The sequence below is a fragment of the Epargyreus clarus genome, unplaced genomic scaffold, assembly GCF_041222505.1.
Source record: "Epargyreus clarus isolate Ecla_fem2 unplaced genomic scaffold, WU_Ecla_fem_2.2 ptg000005l, whole genome shotgun sequence".
Taxonomy (NCBI): domain Eukaryota; kingdom Metazoa; phylum Arthropoda; class Insecta; order Lepidoptera; family Hesperiidae; genus Epargyreus; species Epargyreus clarus.
The window spans coordinates 1842489-1865972 of record NW_027332213.1 but is presented as its reverse complement, the minus strand read 5'-3'; the positions used below and the strand labels follow the sequence as shown (position 1 = coordinate 1865972).

Sequence of the window (23484 nt, the reverse complement as noted above, 5' to 3'; positions counted from 1 at the left end):
ATAACAACAAATATTTCGGGGTGAATAATCTATTATTTAAACTGACCATTCTTATATTTTAAAATCTGACATCGAAATTTTTCATCGCATTTTTTGCATTGTCTCTAATAATATGTTCTTCTTATTCATTTACTAAAGTATTGTTAGTGTAATTTTTATGAAATTATTATTTTTCTACTTTAGAAACTTTTCGAAACTTTATACTTAAAGTTTCGCCTGCTCACGACAGTTTGAGAAATATACTTAAATAGAAATACAAAGTTATAAAAAGTACTCTTGCTATTTAAAATATTTTTGCCAGTGGTTATAGAATTTCTAAATGTCATCTTCAAATTAAGGTATTAGATTAATAATTTGAGAAGGTACGTACTTTATTAATTCTTTATAGACCTATAAATTAGTATTTTTTTTAACAAAAAAATAAAAACGACTTCTATGTCACTACAAAGTAAAAAGTAAAAAATAATTGAAGTAAATGTTGGTTTAGTACATATTTCTGAAGTCGGCGCTCAATATATTTCGTTGGATAACGATGTAAACAGCGTGTCTAATATGAGCGCCGACTTCAGAAATATGTACTAAACTCCTTTTTGAAGTCGGTTAAAAAGTTAAGTAAATCAATACGTGCTCAGAAGTTGCTCGTTTATTTTCATCAATTTTAGTATCATATTTGAAGGTGTCAGTTTTGTTTTACAACATAATTTTGAATATATTTCCTCACATTAATATTTAAGTCTAATGTTATAAGCGTTTATTCTTTTCGACCGTCATCAACTCATTGTCCTTCTGCTGGGTAAATGTCAATTCTCGGAGTGAAAGATTTAGGCCATAGTCCATCAGACTAAGTGCGAATTGATAAACTTCACACGATTTAGAGAACTATTTAAAAAACGTTGTTTACGATGATCATTGTTGTAAGTGATAGTATTAATTTCTTATACGCACATAACTTTGAGAACGTACAAGTCTCTAGAATTTGGCTTTCAAACCCCCCGATTGGGAAGCAGAGTTGGACCAGAGAGGGACCATAAGGCTATCACTGCATATATTATCTCTATCTCTCTCTATCCCTTCCATTTGCGCTGGCTAATTCAAGCAATTCGCCAAGTTAATCAACATCGAGAGCGGCCGGTATTTGGTACGTGACGTGGCACATTTTTGGCGCTTTTGTGCTTCGGAAAGCATGTTAAGCAGTTGGTTCTAGTTAAAAAGTATTCGACGGTGCAATTGGTCATTAGCCTTTATCTTCGCCAATTTTTAGTGGAGTAGCAACTACGAGGTTCGTGCCTAGTAGTAATATGATGATAGGTTATGTGGAACACTACCGTAGCGTCGTCTAAATCTAGTGTAGTTTCGTTGTAGTCAACCCATTACTATCCCAAGAGCATGGGTCATAGAGTGAGCGTTGTGAGTGAGAGGTTTCAGCCATTATCCACTGCGCTGGCCAAGTACGTATTGGAAGACTTTACACATCCTTAAGATTTATTAAGGAACACGTAGGCGCGCAAGTTTCCTCACGAAGTTTTCATTCACCGTCCAAGTCACTAATCATTAATTTCTATACTATTTCCACTTCTTTATTTTCTCGATGACAGTTCTTTGTAGAGTTGTGATAAGCAATGATATCGATCGCGTATATTTATTTTAATATGTATTTTGAACGAAGACAAATACAACAAATCTTACGCCTTAAGAAAAATAAGACAATTTACTGACTAAAACCTACTTATTTTTCAACAGCTTCAAAAATTTTAAAGAAGGCATTATCAATCAAAAATGTATACGTGTAACATCTTTGTAAAAAAGAACGGGTCTGTTATCGTGATACGTTTATCGTTATAGCTCCTATAGTAATAATTATGTGTGGCACATCACTACCTGTCCATGAAGTACAGTATTATCAGTGTGACATTTTAACGTAAACAACACAAAACTACATGGGCGAAGATCTGTCATCGAGAAAATAAAGAAATGGAAATAGGAATAGGAATATAATACGTACATAACCCTTGAGTGAAAGGCCGTTTCTAACCACTAGGTAAATACAAAATTTGTTATAAACACACTGTAATATATAACTTTTGGGACAATGATTTTCTGCTCCTTTTTCCTCGTTAAGTTGGAGTACGTTAGAAAGGACCACATATATTTATATTTCTTGGTGGAATTGTTCTAGCCATCTTATTGTTTTCATTTGTTACGTACTCGCATATTGCAAGCGAGTCGCGAATCTCTCCTCCGTGCCTGGCATTTCAATTTAGCATGTTCATCTTCAAACATATTTACATTTAGTTGTATGTTATGTTTGAGGTATTTTTTTCGTTTAAAGCCTATCGATGTTGTGTTTTACGGAGAACTCAGGCAGAATATGTTACATAAAAATGTTAAATTATTTTACAAATGCTTGTACTGTAATGTATGGAATACTTATAATGTACGCCACTTGTGACAGTGTAAATAACATAAAACAAAAATTTACCGCAAAAAATAAACTAAGAGAAATGTGATATTTTGAAAAAGTGCATAAAATATGTGCCACGTATAAACAACAATAGGATCGTTTGAGTCACTCTGAAATGGGGATGAACAATATGGTGACTGCTCCGTTACGTGGATAGTTGAATGAAAGAATATATCAAAAAGCCCCAAGAATAAAACGCAAACGGATATTAGTACACCGAACAAAACTAAAGAAGAAAAGATATCATCTGGATGTAATATAATTAAGATCTAAGACGCAAACGACACGCGTGCGATATACGCCACAAATAAAATATATTTTTCAATAACCAAGAAAAGATACTACAACAATAGTTTTCCTGGTAGCTTTCTATGTGCGCTCAGTGAATGGAAGCAAAGTAACGGAAATGATGAGGTAGAAGCTAGTAATATAGAATATAGACGGTGGGAGTAATAAATCATGTAGGTTGTGATATAAATAAAGAAAAAGAAAAGATGATAGATATCAACAGCTTTATCACAGAATGCCCGTTTATAATGTTGCAAAAACATTTTATCCTAGGATGTTGACATGAACGACAATTTTCCTAAAATAGATGGATGATTATCAAAATTCTATGATCGACACAACGTGAACCCACCGTTTCGTTAGTACCTTTCCCGTACATTGTAAGACATTTCAAGATTGTAGAAGCATTTGTGGTTCGATTCTGGAGGCACCACCGCCACACCAATTTCTGCCTAATAATAACAGTATTAAGCTGTGTTGTGTTCCGCTTTGATGGATGTAGTAAGGAAGACATACTCATGTGAAACGTTCCATCTTAGTCCTCAATGTCAAAGGGAAGACACTTCAGGCGTTTCCAAGATTATCAGGATTGATAACGAAAACTTACAGAAATATATGTTTTGCGTTTTATATGTAAATAAGCGTTGTCACATTTAAACACAGATGGACTTAACCAAATAATAACATCTGTTGAAAATAAATTGCTTGTCAAGAAGAAAATGTACTAAATTGAAATGCATGACGCACGGCGCACCCTCGCGTGTAAAACAACGAAAACAATGCAATCGCTTCAATAATTCCACGAAGGAGATATAGAAATACTTTCTCTGCAACAAAGACGACGTTAGTGTTGATGGAACAGCGGGCGCTGTAGCGGGAGCGATTTTAAGTCTTATGGTAGTTTTTATCAACGATTTTTGGGAAACATTTAGACGTTTGTTTAGGTAATCGGTATTTGATTTTTTTGAGGATTTTAAATTTAGTAACGGCTGTACCTATAAGCAACGAGTTCTTGCTATATGTTGTGACTTTTTACTTTTAAGTGATCTATTCATTTTTAGAATAATATACATAGCTTAAAATCTCGCTATAAATTGAAGTATTGAAAGTACCATAGCAATTTAAAATAAAATATTGGCGCTATCATATTTATAAATTATACTAATTTAATAAAGAAAATTTTACTATAAGAGGTAATATTTTTTTTTGATAAAGCAGACCCGAGCTCTAATAAGTGTTTGATAGATGATAGTGACGATACATTTGTAATACAAATAAAAAGCAAATACCGTAGTGTATCTACCGATAATATTATTATCTACTAAATTTTGTTTTCCAGGCAGTCAGGTTAATTGAATTTATTTTATTACGCGTACATCGAACCTTTGATATTTTTCCACTGCATACCTATATTAATTGCTGCAACATTTTATGCAAATATTTTTTGCAAATATTCTCCGTTAAAAACATAAAATTTATGCACAATTTCAATCTTTTGTCCGTTGAAAAAATATTTATTTTACTGAACAGTTTTCAATTCAGCTGCCAAAATCGGCGATAAATTGTATGAAAAATTATGGCTATGAAAATTTCAACGGGTATAAATATTCATAGCAATTTCGGCTAGAATAACATTCACTGTTTTAATTACGAAATTAAATTGCATTGTTTTAATTATAATTAAAAATACCTTTGTTAATCACTGCCTCCGTATTACATTGCTTTCCCACAGTTGGGCAAAAATTACTCTTCTAATTGTAAAAATATTCAATCTATAAACCGTTATCGATGCCTTTTTTTGGTATTTTTAAGGATTATCTATTTAAATTTTTACTAGGTAAAATATAAATAATTTTATAATATAATACAAAAATGTATCACGTAACAATTTATCTATCACCACCAAAAAGTTATACACCCCAAAACTGTTGTTACAGCCCAAAAGGTTCGACGGATTTTAATACACGAGTACATACGAGTGTCGTGGGATTTTAAATTACAGCATGACAAAGACTTTACTTCCTTTGTCAGTAATTTTTTTAAACAGTCGGAGTTTTTGTAATAATATTTTTTATTTATTTATTTTAAATTTATTGCATTACCTCTACCTGGGTGGATGTAGTGAATTTGCAGCAGGTTTTACTAAAGTAAAAAAGCGACAAAAAATAATAAAATAGCAAATACATTCATGCATATAGGAAAAATAATAACGAATGTACATAGTTTAATAACAAAAATAAATACATATATGTATGTACAAATACACACATAATATTAGCTTATTTCAAGCTACCGCTGCTCTTCTCACAAAAGCATTACCTCTAAAACAAGAAAACAGTGAATGCAGACAACGAAATATTGCGCCTCGGACCGGAGCAGGTGTGCGCACCAATAAGAACTCAGAAAATGCCCCGGACTATATTTGTAGCTCGGGAAGGCGCGTAAACTAACCGATTTCAACCCTAAGAGTATATCGTTAAGAACAGAGAAAGTTGAAATGAGCTGAATAAATTGAATATTAAGATACATGGGCTGAAAAGGTACGGATAGGGAAGGCCGTGGCGATAAATATCGAAATATCGATACAGTACTATACAATATAATAGTCGATTTATAATTCGATATTTTGCTAAATAATGTTTCGATATACCTAATCATCGTTTTTCTACGAAAATATGACACTAACGTATAGTTAAAAAAAACAATGATACATAGGTACCATTTTTTTATTGGAATTGATTTTAAATTTCGCCTGACATCATAATAAAAAGATGAATAACAATGACATTAAAACTGATCGAAACTCAAGTGATACAGTACCAATACGATATTACGATACAAATATATGCGATAATATCTCGTATCGGCACAAGAGCTGATACTTATGCCATATCGATACAATTCTCTTTCATGAGCGTCCCTACCAACTACATCTGTTGAATTTCGCTATTGTACAGGAATTAAAGCATTTTGAGTCTTAGAGGTTCGTTATAAGCCTCATCTTGTGTGTCGTCGGTAAATTAACCAGCTGCATTGAATTAAGTTATGGTTATTGCCGTGTTATTGGTTGGAGGAACGTTTAGTGGAGGATTTATTCGTTTCTTTATATTCCGTACTTATGACGGCACGTGTGGACCATGTCTGTTTCTTTGAAGATTTTTGGAGTTATTAGTACTTGTACTTCTTTGAACGTGTTAAACTGAATAGAGGTATAAGGTTCATATATGATTTTAGACTAAAACTATCACAGAATTGAGACATTTTATTATGTAACGGGTACTCACGATATGCATTTTTTATATTCAAGCATTGTCAAAGAACAATGACGGGGTTGAAGATAATTATGAATCTATTACAAAATTCATGCAAAAAACTTATTATAAAGGAAATCACTATTTTAATGATAAATACGCATCGTGTAACAATGTCAGCGTAAATTATTTTTTTATTAATGAAGTAATAAATGAATTAAATAATTATTTAATAAACGCTAATTTGCACTCGCTTTTTCTTCTTAATTGCGAAACACCTCCAGAAATTATTGACGTTCAAAAAAGTTCTATATGTATCAATTCTGAATAAATTAAATGACTATTTTAATTTGATATAGACTGCTTCTAATTTTATTATTTGCCTTATTTTAAGAAACATGACTTCTCATGTCTCCTGTGAATGTAAAAAGACGCTTTCTACATTCACAGCCCCACACTAGGATTCCCTGGGGGTGCAATGGACACACACATAGACAAATACACAAACACCTAGACCCAGAAACAGATATCTAAATTCATCATTTAGATATCTGTCTGGCCGGGGATCGAACCCGGGACCCATTGCGCGTCGGACCAGTATGGTGACCGCTCCCCCACGCGGGTCGTAATAAAAATAGCATTTCATATGGGGAGCCCACGTAAATAGCTATTTTTATAGGTATGTACTTAGTAACTAACAAGTGACACATGATCGTATTATTTGATAACGTTATACAAACATGGAAAATTATGAAACCTGATATAAAAGGTTTTTAAGCGATAACACAGTAATGTGAACTTTATTTTGTACTTGAACTGGATCCAAAGGGCATTTCACTTTTGAGAGTTAATTTTACTATTTTTCACATGATTGTTCCTAAATAAAACAATAAATCTTATATATACAATTCTCGTGTCACAATTTTAGTTACCGTACTCCTCCGAAACTTTACTGATTTTCACCAATATATGCATATTCAGTAGGTCTGAGAATCGGCTACTATCTATCTTTCATACCCCTATGTGATAAGGGTTGTTCACCCTCAATTTTTCTTATTTATATGGCACCACCACGTTTGCCGAGTCAGCTAGTAAACAAATAAAAGAAAGGCGTGTGGCGGTAATATCTCCATACTGGTTTTACCTTTGACATTTCTAATAAAATGTACGTTTTCAAAAAATTAAATATGATCAGATAAACTTGTTTTATACGCACCGAAGTCTATAAATACTACCTAACAAGTACAATTACTTACAAAATTAATCTGAATGGGCCTCATTTGAACCTAACTTAATGAGTTTTGGATTCGAATGTAGAATGCTATCTCCCAGGGATTAGTCTTATTGCTTTCACAATGATTTAAACCTTGGTTCATACAATCACTTGTCTGACGGCGCATGGATGAGCGACAAGCTCTGAACGGCTTGCTCGTAAAAGATCAAATTAAAGTACGAAATCAGTATACGTGCCTACAAACATGAAGGTGAACTACCTGATGGAGTGGCCACCACTGCACATGACCATGTTAACAAATCCCAGATAGAACCGGAGTACTACTTAAGGTTAGCAATAGATGCGTTGCTACCTCTGAGAACTAAATTAAGTTGGAATGTCTCAAATAAATCTCTCCCTTACCAAACCCTTCAAATCAGAATATAGTAGCGATTAACACTGCTGTTATAAGACAGAAATGCATAGGTACGTTGTTGTTAAGGAGTTGAACCACAGCAGATTCTACCACTTTTACTAAACATGATTTTAAACGTATTTATCCTTGAGGTCTGAATTTTGGAACATGAAACAAAGACGTTATATAAATTAAACAATTTAGTGATACACATCCCTGATGCAAACTTCTGACTTGAATAACTAATACTGACTTCTGACTTGAATAACGAATAATATTATAACCCATATTCCTCGTACAACAGTAGCCTATCTGGAGCATAATCCCCTAGGTTTCTCAGTGGTTTTGTAGGGATGAATAGAAGTGAAAGTAAATGATAAGAAAATAAATTGAACGATTGAGAATATCTGTAAGTATATAAAAGGAAAACACTATTTTATTCGGATGGATTAAATGGATATAGATATTCTGCAGTATACAATTTATTTTGTATTGGTGAAAGAAGAATATTCAACACTTTCATATGTTCAGATATTTTTTACCTTTTCTAAAAGAATGAAACAGCTTTATTGTCGTGTATTTTTAGAAATAGCTGACTAGTTTTCGCCTCTTTGCTACTTCCCCCAAAGATTTGTTTTTTAACTAGCTAATCAAGAGGATATTATTGATATAATAGGAGGAGATGGTCTCATTTCCCGTTTTAAAGAACATTAATGATGTATTGTGCTATCAATTTCTGACAGAAAATTAATTGTCCTGTATGTGCCTTTTAACTCAATCCAGAACGGCGAAATAATTGCTTGGAGTTTATTATTACTTTATTGATGAAGCACTTATTGGTTAAATTTGCATTGATATCAAATATCCGTTATTTAAGCAATTTTGAGTAAATTTTCATTTTGGGGCATTTCTTGGTAACAATACATAAATCAAGTGTAAAAGGTCGTTGAAAATAATAAACCTGATATTTCAAAAGAAAGACAAAGAGACTCCTTTTAAAGGACAAATTTTAAATTGAACAACATTAGGTCGTATAGAACTCAAGTTCACAATAGGAAACATGAAGTATGATTGCAAGCGGAAGTTTTATCGGTATCAATTTAAAATTGTTGTGAATGTTGAAAACGTTCCAAACTCAACACATTGGCAACACACCAATTTGATGTTGTTGGGCCTTTGTTGTTGACGTTTGTTGACAACAAATACATTATCGAGACGTTGTGTTGTAATAAACTTGGCGTATATTGTTACTTTTTTTTATAATATAGGAGTAGCAGACGAGTATCCACCTGATGGTAAGTGGCTACTGCCGCCCATGGACTTCAGTAATCAACCCCAGATACGATTAGATATTCCCACCTGAAGTCGGCCACAGATGCGCCGCTACCCCTGAGGACTAAGCTGGAACGCCTCGGAAAAGTCTGTCTCTCTTACCACACCCTTCAAACCGGAACACAGCAGCGCCTAACACTGCTGTTATTAGGTAGAAATAGGTGTGTGAAATAGAAATAGGTAGACAAAGGGTCCTACCACCGTCAAAACTTACTTGTAATTACTCCACCCAACTCCAGAGTAATGTTTTTGGTGTGTAAGTCTGTCTCATTCTTTATTTCGTCCTGCTGCCCAAATGGCTTGGTGGATTAACATTTGGATTTACCTAACTTGTGTAAGTGACACAGGCTGTATTTTTACCGGTAGTGTTTCATAATAATTATGTCCATTCATTCATTTTTTCTTGTGCTTTGTTCATCATTTGAGCAATATGTTCAAATGTTCAATTATTTTACAAAGTTTACTTACTATCTCGCAGTGTATCAAGTGATTATTTATTATTAAATGTTACATGGATAAGCACTTTTTAGTTAGGTTGTTAAGCACTTACAATTTGCAAATATTATAGTTAACGTTCATAATAATTATTATTACGTTATTTTGAATTACAAGGCATTTGGCAGTTAATCCTGACTTCATAAAATAAGACCATTTTTTAAAGATTCTTAAATTAGTACTTACATTATTTATTACAGATTATAGGCCATTTCCATAATCCATATTCAATGCGTACCAAATTCTTCCTTAGAGGCACACTAGAGACCTTGCTACCAAAATATAATTGTCTCATTGTAATGCATTAGATTTTATGAAAATCTTTCTTACTGTGCTCATATAGTGTATACGATAAGCGACTTCTTCATAATAAGATGAAAGTATTGAAGAAATGTAGATCCTCAATCAGGATTCAGTGAAGCTGAGATCAGTATCAATACTGGTAACTTTGAGAATCAAAGGGTACCTATTATCAAAATCAGGGTGCAATGTTAATTGTGACTTGATAATTACTAGTAAATTGGTAATTACTAGTGACTTATGAATTGTGAGGAAAACGAACTGAACCTTTTAAAATAAATTTTGTCATAAATTGGCCACTGCGATAAAGGTAGAACGTAAAATATATTTATGTACAATATCATCGCCATAACTGGTTCTAATACATTCTGGCAATAAAACAATTTTCATTTAATTTTTGTGTTATACAGTCGAATTCTGACTCAAACTTACAAAATACTACAACGTTTTAAACAAATAAAACTTTTTTCATCACCACGTCACTCTCTCGGCGGCAGTGAAACAAGAGCCTAAAAAGAAATTCGTTTTAGCAAAACGAGAACAACAATAAGAAATAGGGGATATAGTAGAATTACTTTTACTACGGAATTTGTGGATATACGAAGAGAAAAACTTTTACTTAATAAACGCTGTAGAAAGAAACACTGCGGAACTCTCAGGATTCTTCATAAGTTTTCTTTCGAGATAGAATATTAAAATATATATAGGAACTTACTTCTAGGGCTTTTATATATTTAGTTTACAAGTAATTGTCGTAAATTTATATAATGGAGTTGTTAAATTTTGTTTTGCTATAACTGGCTTCAGTGAGCGATGAAAAACAAATTTCGGTTTCTTAATTATAGCTCTAATATTTAGTTATTTAGTAGTCAAATTTGTATTGATCTGACTGGAATTCCGTTAGTTGTAATACCGTAATGTATATTCTTAAGAAAATGTTGCGTAGGTCATTATCTTATTTTTCATTGTTGCAGCTACTGACGAGCGATGTATATTTGATGTCTGAATTAATAAAACAATCAACTAAATAGTTGCCAAGCAACTTTTGACAGTAGCGTTAACCACTATTTAATTCCTAAAGCAAATAGTTGCTCAAGCGACTAAAAATAGGTACTTGATTGAGATACAAGAATCTTTTTTAACGTTAACATATTTAAACTTGTACAAGAATTATAACATAGACTATCAAAAAATACGCGAAGTATCAAACCAATAAAAACACTTTGAAACTACTTTTAAATATTGAACTATTTCTAACATTTCAACTCTCTTTGTCTACAGAGGCAGGCGGGCTCCGGACGACAGAGCTCCACATAATACCGAAAGTGGTACAGCGGGGCAGAAACGTCACGATGGCTTGCATGTATCAAATACATCCCAGTGATATATACTCCGTGAAGTGGTACAAAGGAACTCAAGAGTTCTATAGATATTCACCCCTGGAATCTCCTACTACTAGAGTTTTACCTGTAAATGGCATTAAAATTGATGTAAGTATTTTTCTCTAATGAATTGTATTAAAATTAACAAGATTCAAGAAATAGTTTTCGCTAGAATTACTGAAGCATTTTATTTATTTATTTTACAGTTCACTTGAGTTAAACTCCAATTTAATTTACATGACAAACCTTAGTATTAGTAAATTATGAAACGTTTTACCAACTCTTTAAGTTTCATTTGAGGAGTGTGGTAAAGCGTATTTAAAACTTCTATCATATCTTAGTCTTCAGGGTACTATCCTTACACGATTCGATCCCATTAAAAGTCCCATCTGCACTCACGACAATGTTTCATGTGAACCATTTATCACCAGAAGAAATGATACTGGTTAGTCCGGAACTTTGTTGTCAAAATACAATTTATTTAGTAAACTCATCCTTTATAACCTCAAAATATAAGCACAAGAGACTGCAACAAAATTTCATTATCATCAAATTAGAAGCTACACCACATCCAGGTAATATTTTCAACGATGTTAAAGCAACATGCCCTCCAAATTAATGTCTGGAGTACAATTTCTTTTGAGTTGACGAAGCTCCGCTGTCTCAATTTGCGAGGCGAGCGCTTGTAATTAAGTTAGTTCGTAATACTATAATAGTGCTTGAGCTCATTTATTGCATCTATTTTCTGTGTAAAGATATGCAAATCGGGAGCTCGGAGACATAGAAATGATTTAAGTAGACTGAATATAATTTCGACTAATGAGTAGGCGTGTTGAATAAAATTAGCAGTAAGACTGTGATAAATTAATTCGAATGCCATTTCTTCGACACGTAAAATAGGTTTTACCTTATAATAAAGTTAATTTTCTGTATTCTAGTTCGAACAATGTTATAAGGCACAAGAGGCAACCAACCTTATTCCTTAAAGATATTAAAATGACATTAGCCAATCTTAAATATATCTCTCCATCATAGGACTTATTACAAATGTCCATTATCTGATAATTAATTGATCAATATTGAAATCTGTAATCAGCCCTAGGTCATAATTATGCCTCTTAATGCAACTTATACTTTACCTTACCCATTGGGGAAGGCATACACAACGGCGTATACTTTTCCCAACAGCTAAATTCTGTTTATTTTCCAGAGGTTAAACTCAAACGAGACCCACGTGGTGCTACTTCGAGTGTCATCGATCCTCAGCGGGAACTACAGCTGTGAGGTGATACAGAATGCTCAAACCTTCCCACACTTCACCGCCACTGCAAGGTTGGATGTTGTTGGTAAGTTCAACGAATACTTCTTCTTCATCAAATACTAGCCACAGCATTATATGCGCTAATTTTGTGAGGTTGATATATCATCTGTGCAATTTGATTCCGAAAATGTTTAATTGTTGCATATTTAAATGAAAAAGCCAGACCTATTTTTAAATGTAGCAGGGCAACGTTGCTGTCTTTTAGTGTGATGGCGGAAAGCAGATTTGTATTTTGTATTTCCATCGTAGATTTCAGCTGTTATGTCTGTTACATTAAAAATGTATTTTAACGCGGTCCCTGGTACTTCAAAAGTCACTACTTATTTTTTAAAGGCATTCCATACTCCATAGAATGAAACTAATTTTGTGGTCCGATTGGTACTTAAAGATTTCGGTTTCGATCCTTAAATCTTTATGATTTTTTTTTAAATTCAGGTCCTTATTTCGGATCGGAGACTTTTATTACTGCATTTTGGGTGTATATATCACCGACGTAATAAAAAGTTTTAATTATTTACTTGATTAATTTAATCTTAAAGTACACACTATCAGACACTTCAATTGTATTTAATTTTATGGGTGCTTAAATAAAGGGCTCAATCCATTGTAGAATCGTTTAGTTTTCCTTTTCCTTCCTTTTATTCCATCGCTCTCAAAAGCATTCTAAAAAGCTGGCCATTACTGGGAACTAACAAAGTTTCTGCATTTTACCTGAGACACATTTGCAACTCAAAGCGCGTCCTCTCCGAAGATACATCGCCAAATGAATTCTATGAGTATCTTTTCTGAAGATACGGCATATAGATGGAAAAGACTTGATGGATTGTTAAATTTATAATGACAATACTTATAAGGATGTTGACTGACAGTACTTATAAGAATGTTATTTTTTTTTTGACGAAAATGAAGTAGTAAACGAGCTTGCAGTCCAACTGATGATAAGTGCTGAATAAGTACATTGTGCATGTACATGTGTAATTATAGATACCTATATTGGAATTTGGTTGTCAATTACTTGGTCACAGATACGTTATTGCTTCTCAGCAGTACGCTACAATTACGATTAATTGGAACGCTACAAGCAATAGCAATAGTAGATCTAATCGATATTATATTATTAGGTATTAACGCTATAATTAAAAGACAGAAATAAGTGATAGTAGTGGTACTGAATGACTGATAGCCGCTGACGGCCCAGTAGCATTAAATTTTGCATAATACTTAATCAGATAACATGGAAATTATTTCGAAATATCATTTAAAATTGGGGCTAAAAAGGGTACTAAAAAGTTGGTCAATTTTGGTTCTCACAACAACACATTTCCAATTATTTTGATTAGACTAATCAATTCCTTTTTAAACCAGGTATAGGCGGTCTGCGGGCTACAGAGCTGAGGATATCGCCCTCAGTGGTACAGAGAGGGTCAGACGCCACACTGGCTTGCCTGTACGAGCTGACAGACGCACCCCTGTACTCCGTCAAGTGGTACCGAGGCAGGCACGAGTTCTACCGGTACTCCCCCACTGAGACACCCGCCACGAAGATTTTCCCATTCGCCGGGATTAACGTCGATGTGAGTATTTTTTTGCTTTTGTCAACGCAAATTTGTTGTTGCTGAATAACTTTGTATGAGATTTAGTGGTCAATTTCACGCAATTCACAAAGTTGTGAGTGGTCTATACTGCTCATAGATTTTTATTGTCAACTCCAAGTAAAAACTCAATCCTATTGTGTTTTTACGTGAGTTTGGTCACAGATGTTATCCGTTAAACTAAATTGGAAGACCTCTAACTTACCATTTCCTTGAAATCAAAATATAATACTATTTCAAAGCAAAAAATAATGAAAACAGACGTAACGTTCTACCTTTTATAGTATTAATTGAATTCAGCTGCACAATATTATACATACATATCACGTACATACATACAGATAACGACAGTGATATGGCTGATACAACAGCGAAGTACATTTTACTTATATATAGACGTATAGATAATGTCATGGATAAGAACAAAGCCGAAGTAGGGCATGTGGGTACTGGTCTAGACTTACTAATCTCATGTACTCTTTACAACACAATCACAACATTAGGGCCAGCGAGACGCCCTACAAAAAGGTCACATCTCAGACTGGTTGCCCCACAAAAAGCAGATTGAAGACAAAGCCGTTGTCAACATCTAGCTTATCCTGTTTTTGCTAGGATTACTGAATAATACCCTTTGTCTATCAAATAATGAGTTGATAAAAACGTTTAGGTAGTATGATCTAGTAATCTAATTGTATTAAGTCTTAAGGTCTTGTTACCGTGTGTTGTCGGCCTAAATAACATTACTTTTGGTAAATGGATTTTATAAGAGATTAAATTTAGAAGAAGAGGTGTCTGTCTAAGAAATCATTCACCTATAGCGATCTTCAGTTCAAACGGAAATGCGATATTTGACGTAAAAGAGAAACTCTAAGACAGATTATAAACGATGTCTAGCAGTAGACTTCTAAGGATTGTAAATGGATAAGGTCTGAGTCTAATAATACACTTAAAGATAATCTAATGTAGTAATCTCGATCCTTTTGAAGTAGGCTAAGACGTCTTCATATAGGCAACTGAAGCCACTTAAGGTCCAATGAATAGCAGCACTAATGTAGCTGAAGTCTATTACAGATACGTTGCTTCCCTTTAGAGCTATGTCGAATGCCTCAATTAACACGAGACACAGTAAGACCATCGTTTTCTCTTTTTGTTATTTCAAAAGACCTATATAGACACAGCATGTAATAGTATGGAAAAAGTGTATTTCTTTCAAAATCATGGCTGAACAAGCAGAAACATCCTTAAATCAAAATATAAAAGATGCATTGAAAGTCACGAACTGAATCAAGTTTGGTTTAATATAAAACCTCAATAGAAGGACGAATCGACACTCTTCGCCAGTATGGTTTCCGTTCTTTGAGGAGTTCGGGGAAAATGCGTGAAATATTTTATGTAGTAGTGACATAGGAGTGTGTCTGATCGAAAACGACTGATAGGCGAATGTGACAAAACTATACAGGAGTAAATATTATCCAGCACTTTGGTCCTTGCATAGGAAATCATAAAATTTCATAGATTTTCCCGGTGGTGTGTGAAGTCTACCAATCTAAGTGCACATTAATATCAATCCATAGGGCAGCATAGCTGGCCATAGGGCCAGTGTGATAGACTATGACTTAAACCCCTCGCGCTCTAAAAAGAGATCTGTGCCTACCAATTGGTCATTTATAGATTCACGACGAGAAGAAGATTATTCTTTTAAAATTTCATCCCAATTGCCTGTCACTGTAGTGTATAACTGTAGTAACAATTGCATAATAAGACGACCTAATTTCACAAGGAGCCCGTGTCAATTTATCTGTACTAATACCTATTATAAAGAGGAAAACTTTGTTTGTTTGTTTGTTTGTAATGAATAGGCTCAAAAATTACTGGACTGGTTTTAAAAATTCTTTTACCATTCGTGAGCTACATTATCCACGAGTAACATAGGCTATATTTCATACAAAATATATTTGATAAATAGATTTTGAGGCGGTACAAAGTTTGCCGGGTCAGCTAGTTTTGTATATTTTTCTTATTAATATGTATTTCGTCCCGGAAATATGTATTTGACTTTTTACTGTTTCCATCATTCTTCTATTTTCACATTGACATGAATATCTTTAAATTATTTTGTTATTGTTGAGAACAACTTTTCCTTCCTATTGTCTATGTATCTCTAACGTTTACTTATCTCTATCAGACAAGTGTCTTAGTTTCGACCGAAAAACCTTTGGTAATACGAAATCTCCATAGCCCGAAATGTATCTCCGCTGGGTATTGACTTGAAGTTACCATATTTTTAGATTTATCACGAGAAAATATGCGCAGTCCAGATATACTCGTATTTCGAGCGCCGTATTTTCCTAACCTTTCCCGGTAAAAGCTGCTTCAAGAAAATTTATACCATTTATTATGCTCTGACTTTCTGGCCTTCGGATTTGGGATTATTATGCAAAAGAGCGATTGAACTTCGATACAGAACAACGACTTTTGAAGCTACTGTTTTCTAAATTGCTCTCTTTTAACGTTTACAATGGAGTGCTCAGAAAACATTTCACTTCATCTTTAGAGCTATATATAAGGCTTTATACGTAGGTTTTTGTATTCACAAGACATAAAAGTGACGTGTAATGTACGTGTTGATTCTTAATTTAAATTTACTTTTGTACTATATTCCGCCTCGATCTGTTGAACAGTCAAATCTGATTTAGTTACAAAATGAGATATACTATTGTATTTTTCTTCACTTTTCAACCGTTTTCGTCACACTAATTGTATATTAAGCAGTTTACAGACATAAGATGCTGTGAAGATCAAGTGGTTTTACTCTATAATAGATACGCTCTGAAACGAGGAGATGGAACTATTCTAAAAGTAATTTCGGATTAGCACTTATCTTACTTCTATTGTAAATAATCCGACACTAATTGTTTTCGGTCTGAGTAAGAACGTTCAGTTATTTCAGTGTCTTAATTATTTTTTATGAGTAACATACGCATGGATTGTGTTGGATCATGCGTGCATATTTCGGTCATAAATCTCATGTGAAATCGCATCGAAATTGGTATCAATTAGCATATAACGAAGCGACAGTAAAATATGTAGTAAATGTATACCATAATCCCCCAATTTTACATAATAATATGCCCCTATTTACATAATCCGATGATGCTCATGGAATTCAAATTTCAATAATATGGACCACGATTTTTTAAACATTTCCACGAATAGTAATTATGAATTAATTCTGTAACGGGTATTTGAGTAATAAATACAGTAATTATATTATTACATACTAATATCTAAACGGATGATTTTATTATTGTTTGATTGAAATTTATATTTAATATAAACGTTCCATTGCTAATTAATCTCATCAAAAACGTCAAAATAAATATTGGTCAGCTGAATTTTGCAAAAGACCTGCTTAAATAAAGCAGTTGAGCAATAAGAAATGTTTTTTGAAAATTCAATTAGTAGAGAATAAAATCAAATACTTTCATTTCTTTTACAGCATATTCAAATCAAATCAAATCAAATTTTTTTATTCAAAATAGGTTTTTTCGCACTTTTTGAATGTCAATACAATTACCACCACTTCACAAGGTGTTTCGTTATGGAGAAGAAGCTTTAAGAAACTTCGTCTTTACTACTTAGTCAATATTGAATTTTTTCCGCTTAATTTCCTTATTATATGTCTTCTCCGGGTTAGTCCATAAAACGGTTGCTTTAACTTTAGCCGGAATTTTAAATAGACATATAAACTTAACAGCATCAATGTTTAACTAAGCCCTACAGTAAGATTCCCTAAATTCTGGGCAATGGACAAATCCTAAGACGTAGAACATTTATCCTTAACATTTCCATCCGGTCTGGAATTTCGGGATTCACGGGAACAGGACCTTTGCGAATCGCTGGGCATTTTGTAAAGATTTGGTCCAATTCACTGGTATTTCAATCAACATAAAATTCCACATACCTCACTGAAGGAACAACAGTCTAAAGAAATTACTTCCGACGTAAAAGTAAAAGTAGATACTTACATAAAAGTAAATGTCCTAGAACTCTCTGTGGTTTGACTCCGGCAGCACTACCACGTCTATACCTGCTTAATAACAACAGTGTTAAGAGCTGCTGTATTCGTGTATGAAAGGTGTGAAAATAAGACATACTTTGACGAGACATTCTAGCTTAAAAGTGGTAGAACCTTTTGTGGCTCATCTCCTGCGGCACCACCGCCACACCAATTTCTGCCAGTAACTGTACTAGACGCTGCTGTGTTCCGTTTTGAAGGGTGTGGTAAGGGAGACATACTTTACCGAGGCGTTCCAGCTTATCCCTCAGGGGTAACGGTGCGTCTGTGACCGACCTCAAGTAGGAATATCTAATCCTATCTAGGGTTGTTTACAGATGTTCATGGGCGGCAGTAGCCACCATCAGATGGGCTGCATGCTCGTCTACTACTCATATATTATAAAAAAAGCTTAGTCCTCAGGGGTAGCGGTGCGTCTGTGACCGACCTCAGATTCTGGTGAGATTCTGGTCCTGTCTGGGGTTGATTACAGATGTCCATGGGGTGCTACCCTGATGTCTATATTAAATAGTACTGCTGTATTTGACATTAAGTGGACTGCATGCAAAGACTTGCATATGCAAAGACTTGCATTGCAAGAGAAATAATGTATTTTATATCTTATGAGCAGACGCTCATAAGATATAAAATACATTATTTCTCACGTAAAAGTAGGTAAAGGAAAGTACAAGCCGTTTAATATTATTCATAAGTTCTTCGGAACAGCGTGTTATAATAAAAGTGCAGAAACATCTCATAATTGGGATCTCTTTGAGATCGTGAAGAAAATGTCTCTTGAAAAACTGAAATCCCTCTTTAAAACACTTTTTAAAGTTTCTTTGAAAATTCTTTCAGCTTAAACACTAATAGTACGAAATCTAATGATTTTACATCTTAAGTATCATAAGTAGTCACCATTCCGCCACGTAGTATACTGGTCAGACGTGGTAAAGGTCTCGAATACGTTAATATTAGAATAATTATTTTTCTGTATTATAGCAGAAAAATAATGAGTTTTGTCTATCAAAGCAGTAATAGCTTTTTGTTTTGTTTTTTATGTTAACGAGGTGGGAATGACACGGGTGGGATTCCTACCGCATTAAATTCCCCCCCCCCCCCTCTGTGACCGTCGTCGGTGCTGCATTGAGGACTCAACTGAACGCAACCGAAGTGCTCTAAGCGAGTTGCCCTGTCCAGCTCCGCCCAGGCGAGCATGAAGCTCGCTACTCCATCTGGAGTATACGACGGTATGCGGCCACACATATCGCCGTCCTTCCCACCACAAACCAAACAATATTAACCTACATTTCCCTTTTAAGGTCCTACCTAAAAGCCCTTAATCTATAATTACTTGTTGCTAGGCCGATATAAGCCTATATTAATAGAGAATTGAATAGGATAATTATAGAGTAAGCCATTACCAGGCGATATTGCCTATAATCACTATAAATAAAGATAAAAAACAAAATAGACACTTAAATTATTCTGAAATTAAGACTACCCTTTTGAACTCAATAATTCCAGAGACTCGACCTGACTACTAATCTGTAGAATAAAATTAATCTCGGTAAATAATTAACTGGAAACTTAAAACAGACTGATAACCATTTATCATTTGCATAAACAATATTTACCTACGTTTCCCTTTTGAATTAATTAAATAATTAAATTCCTAACTAAAAGCCCTTGATTTAGCTATAGGTTACAAGAAGAGCGGACGAGGAAGCGAAGCGGATTGTATGTTGGTTTCGCTTCTAATTTGAAATGTTACAATAACGGAAATCATTTGTGACGTCACATGAAACATATATAGTTTACAGTTAATAATTTTCAATACTCGCTAGCTGACCCGGCAAACGTTGTGTTGCCATATAAATAAAAAAAATGTTAGGTTGAACCCCTATCGCTTAGGGGTATGAAAAATAGATAGTAGCCGATTCTCAGACCTACTGACTATGCATATAAAATTTGGTGAAAATCGGTAAAGCCGTTTCGGAGGAGTACGGTAACTAACATTGTGTCACGAGAATTTTATATATAAGATGAAACTTCACCATTAATAATTTACATACTCATAGTCCTCTAATAGCACATAAATATAAGTACACAAATACCCAGACCCAGAAAAGAAGAACAAATCTATTATTTATATATTTGTCTAACCGGGTATTGAAAACGGAACGATTTGCATGTAATATAAGTTTCTTTACTTGTTAAAATACTTGAGCGAGTCCTTGTTGTAAAAAATATAACTTTTAATTGTAGCTGCACTCGTATATATTTCTGCTTCTGACACAAAAAAATTACGTATTAAATTTCACAATTATTGCGTAAGTACTTTTTTCACAATATAGGAGTAGCAGCCGAGCTGATGTTAAGTGGCTACGGCCGCCAATGGACATCTGTAATCAACCCCAGATGATATTCCTACCTGGAATCGGTCACAGATTCGCCGCTACCCCTGAGGACTAAGCTGGAACGCCTCTGAAAAGTATGTCTCCCTTACCACACCCTTCAAACCAGAACACAGAAGCGCTCAACGATGCTGTTATGAGGCTGAAATAAGTGTGGCGGTGGTGCCGCCGAAGTCGAACCACAAAATATTCTACCACCTTAAAAATTAATTATATTCTTATAAATCAGATCAGAAGGGACTTTTTTTAAAAAGAAAAAGGCTTTATTATACACGTTTTCAATAATCGATTTAATTAATTTAACAAAAACCCTAAAATCTCACAAGTTTAATCAGCAAGGTTTAATTAACAAATAACTCTAATCGTATTAATTAGTACAAATCTGAACCTAACAACAAGACAATGACAAGCGTAATAACAATTTCTTAAGAACAATACAAGGGAACAATATATCGCACAGACCGACACCGAACCGAACGAACGCAAACAAAGGAATGAGCCCCGGCTACCGCTTGTGATCGCTTTTATAGCATTCCTCCCACTACTACCCTCATATCTTCCAACAATATTATAATTTAATTACACAGGAACAAGTGAACAGATAAGATTCCTTTCTGCTTACAATGAATTTTTACATGTAAAACTTTGCAGTTATTGAATAACTACTTAAATTAACACAAATAATAATAATAATAATAATAATTTCTTTATTTCAGACCTTTTTTTTTTACAGTCCATAGATTTGGTTAGTACATATTTTCTTAAATCTATGTTAGTGTACAACAAATAAAAACACGTAAAAAACACGGGGGTTAGTGTTAAAGACAACTTAGCCTATGTTAGTAAAGACAAAACAAAAAACTTAAATTCTAAGTACACACACACTTGTTGGCTCGCGTGTGTACATCATTCCAGCGGGCCCAGAGAGGGCTGTCTGGTTTGCATACCAATGTGCTAAGGAGGGCGTTGGTGCTCCCCACAACCCGCTTCATCATCGACGCCATACGTTTGCGGACGATTGCGTAAAAGTCATCGATACGAGCCTCCGCAAACATGGCAGACGCACTACAGAAACGCGGCTTCCCCAACACCACCCTCAGCACATTGTTATACTGCACACGCAGAGCTCTGAGGGTCCGCTGCTTATAGTTCGCCCACAGACTGCAGGTGTAAAAATTTTGGCAGTAAGCTCTAAAAAGTGACAGTTTTACCTGTTTACTGCAACGCTTAAATCTGCGGGCCAACATATTGCCTCGGACCGACATCGCCCTCCTCTCTCTTTCTATGTCCCTGTCGTCCCCAAGGCACTCGTCAACTATGTGGCCGAGGTACCTGAACTCAGCCACCTGCTTCAGTGGGAAGCCGCATAGTTGAAAGGTGGGTTTAAAGGTGGATTCTTTGTTTCTCCCCCTGAACACGAGAATCTCGCTCTTTTTCGCGTTATAGCTGAGTCCATTTACCTCGGCATACTCCTCACAGATTTTTAACAATCTCCGGAGGCCACTGACCGAGGGACTCAGCAGAACCATGTCGTCAGCATAACTGATGTTGTTGATAGAAAGTCCATCAATCGAGCATCCGACACCCGCCCCACTGAGCCTCTCTATCAGCTTGTTGACGTAGAGATTGAAAAGCCTCGGAGACGTCAGCCCACCTTGCCTTACTCCACAATCCAATTTGTAGGGGTCACTCATTGCGTCTCCCCACCTCACTACATTTGACTGATTGCCGTACCAGTATTGAAGCAATGATAATAGTTCCGGCCGTAGCCCTGTTTCAGTTCTGAGTTTGTGCCATAGAACTTTATAGGACACCAGGTCAAATGCTTTAGACAGGTCCAAAAAACACGCATAGACCTGCGTTTTTCTGTCAGTGTAGTACTGGACAGTCTGCTTGAGACACATAATCGCACTCTCAGTTGACAACTCGGGTTTGAAGCCAAATTGCGCGTCGTGGGTCTTCATAGATTTACTCAATTGTGTATCGAGCAAACTGTCCAGCACCTTCGCAATAATAGTCGCGAGGGAAATGGGCCTGTAGTTGGATCTGTCTGCCGCATCACCTGTTTTATCTTTTAACAGGGGTACAACCACCGTCTTCATCATTGCTTCCGGCAGATAACTATGGTCGATACACAGATTGTAGAGCTTAGCAAGGACCCCTGGAAGGTGCACACCCGCGTGCCGTAAATGCTCGACACTCAAGCCATCGTGACCCGGCGATCTCCCGCGCTTCATGTGCTTTAGGGCGTCATTTACCTCACATACCGAGAAACGCAACCGTTCACGTATGTCTACTGCGGTGCAAACGACATTCTCTGCTTGACAACATGCACTCAGTGGCTCTACTTTAAGATAGGACTTAAACATATTCGCTATGTTCTGACATCCCCTCACTTCCCCCACTTCCACAGGAAGGCTCGACCGTACATTTAATTTATTTGTCTGATGCCAAAACCTCCCGAAATCTTTGTTGTCATGAGCCGTAGCTAGCATATCCATTTTAATCTGTTCCTCGTGGTCCTGGCACCATTTCAACTTGCTTTTAAAGCACCTACGTGATTCACACATATTGTCATACGTGATTCCACTACTTGGCTTACCTGCATCAACCCATTCCCGGAAGCACAGACGAGCCCTCGCGTGCAGTGGCCCCACATATTTGTTCCATCCGATGACATACCCTTTTTTATTTCGACAAACAGCCTTGTGGCTTAAAATAGCCCCCTTCTGCAGTATACAAACTATCTCAGAGTACATGTTGTCAATCATTTCATTATGGTCATCTCTATGGCAGTTTGTGTCACAACATTCCATGAGTTCAACTGGGAAATTAATATTACCTAACCTTTCATTACAATAATCCGTAAAAAACATATTCTGATTACCATCCCTCTGTCCCCAAATTATCTTATTATTGATAGTACCTTTTCACAAAGGAACAAATTACACCAGATAAGATTT

At 35.1% G+C, this 23484-nt stretch overlaps 1 protein-coding gene across 1 annotated transcript in view; it reads left to right on the top strand.

The window, feature by feature from the left end:
• Positions 1 to 23484, top strand: part of LOC140757911 (uncharacterized) — a 107647-nt gene that overhangs the window by 50170 nt on the left and 33993 nt on the right. Inside the window, exons 3-5 of the mRNA XM_073093786.1 lie at positions 11037 to 11245; positions 12348 to 12483; positions 13824 to 14032. Coding sequence (XP_072949887.1) covers positions 11037 to 11245; positions 12348 to 12483; positions 13824 to 14032 — 554 coding nt within the window. The remainder of the gene's footprint in view (positions 1 to 11036; positions 11246 to 12347; positions 12484 to 13823; positions 14033 to 23484) is intronic.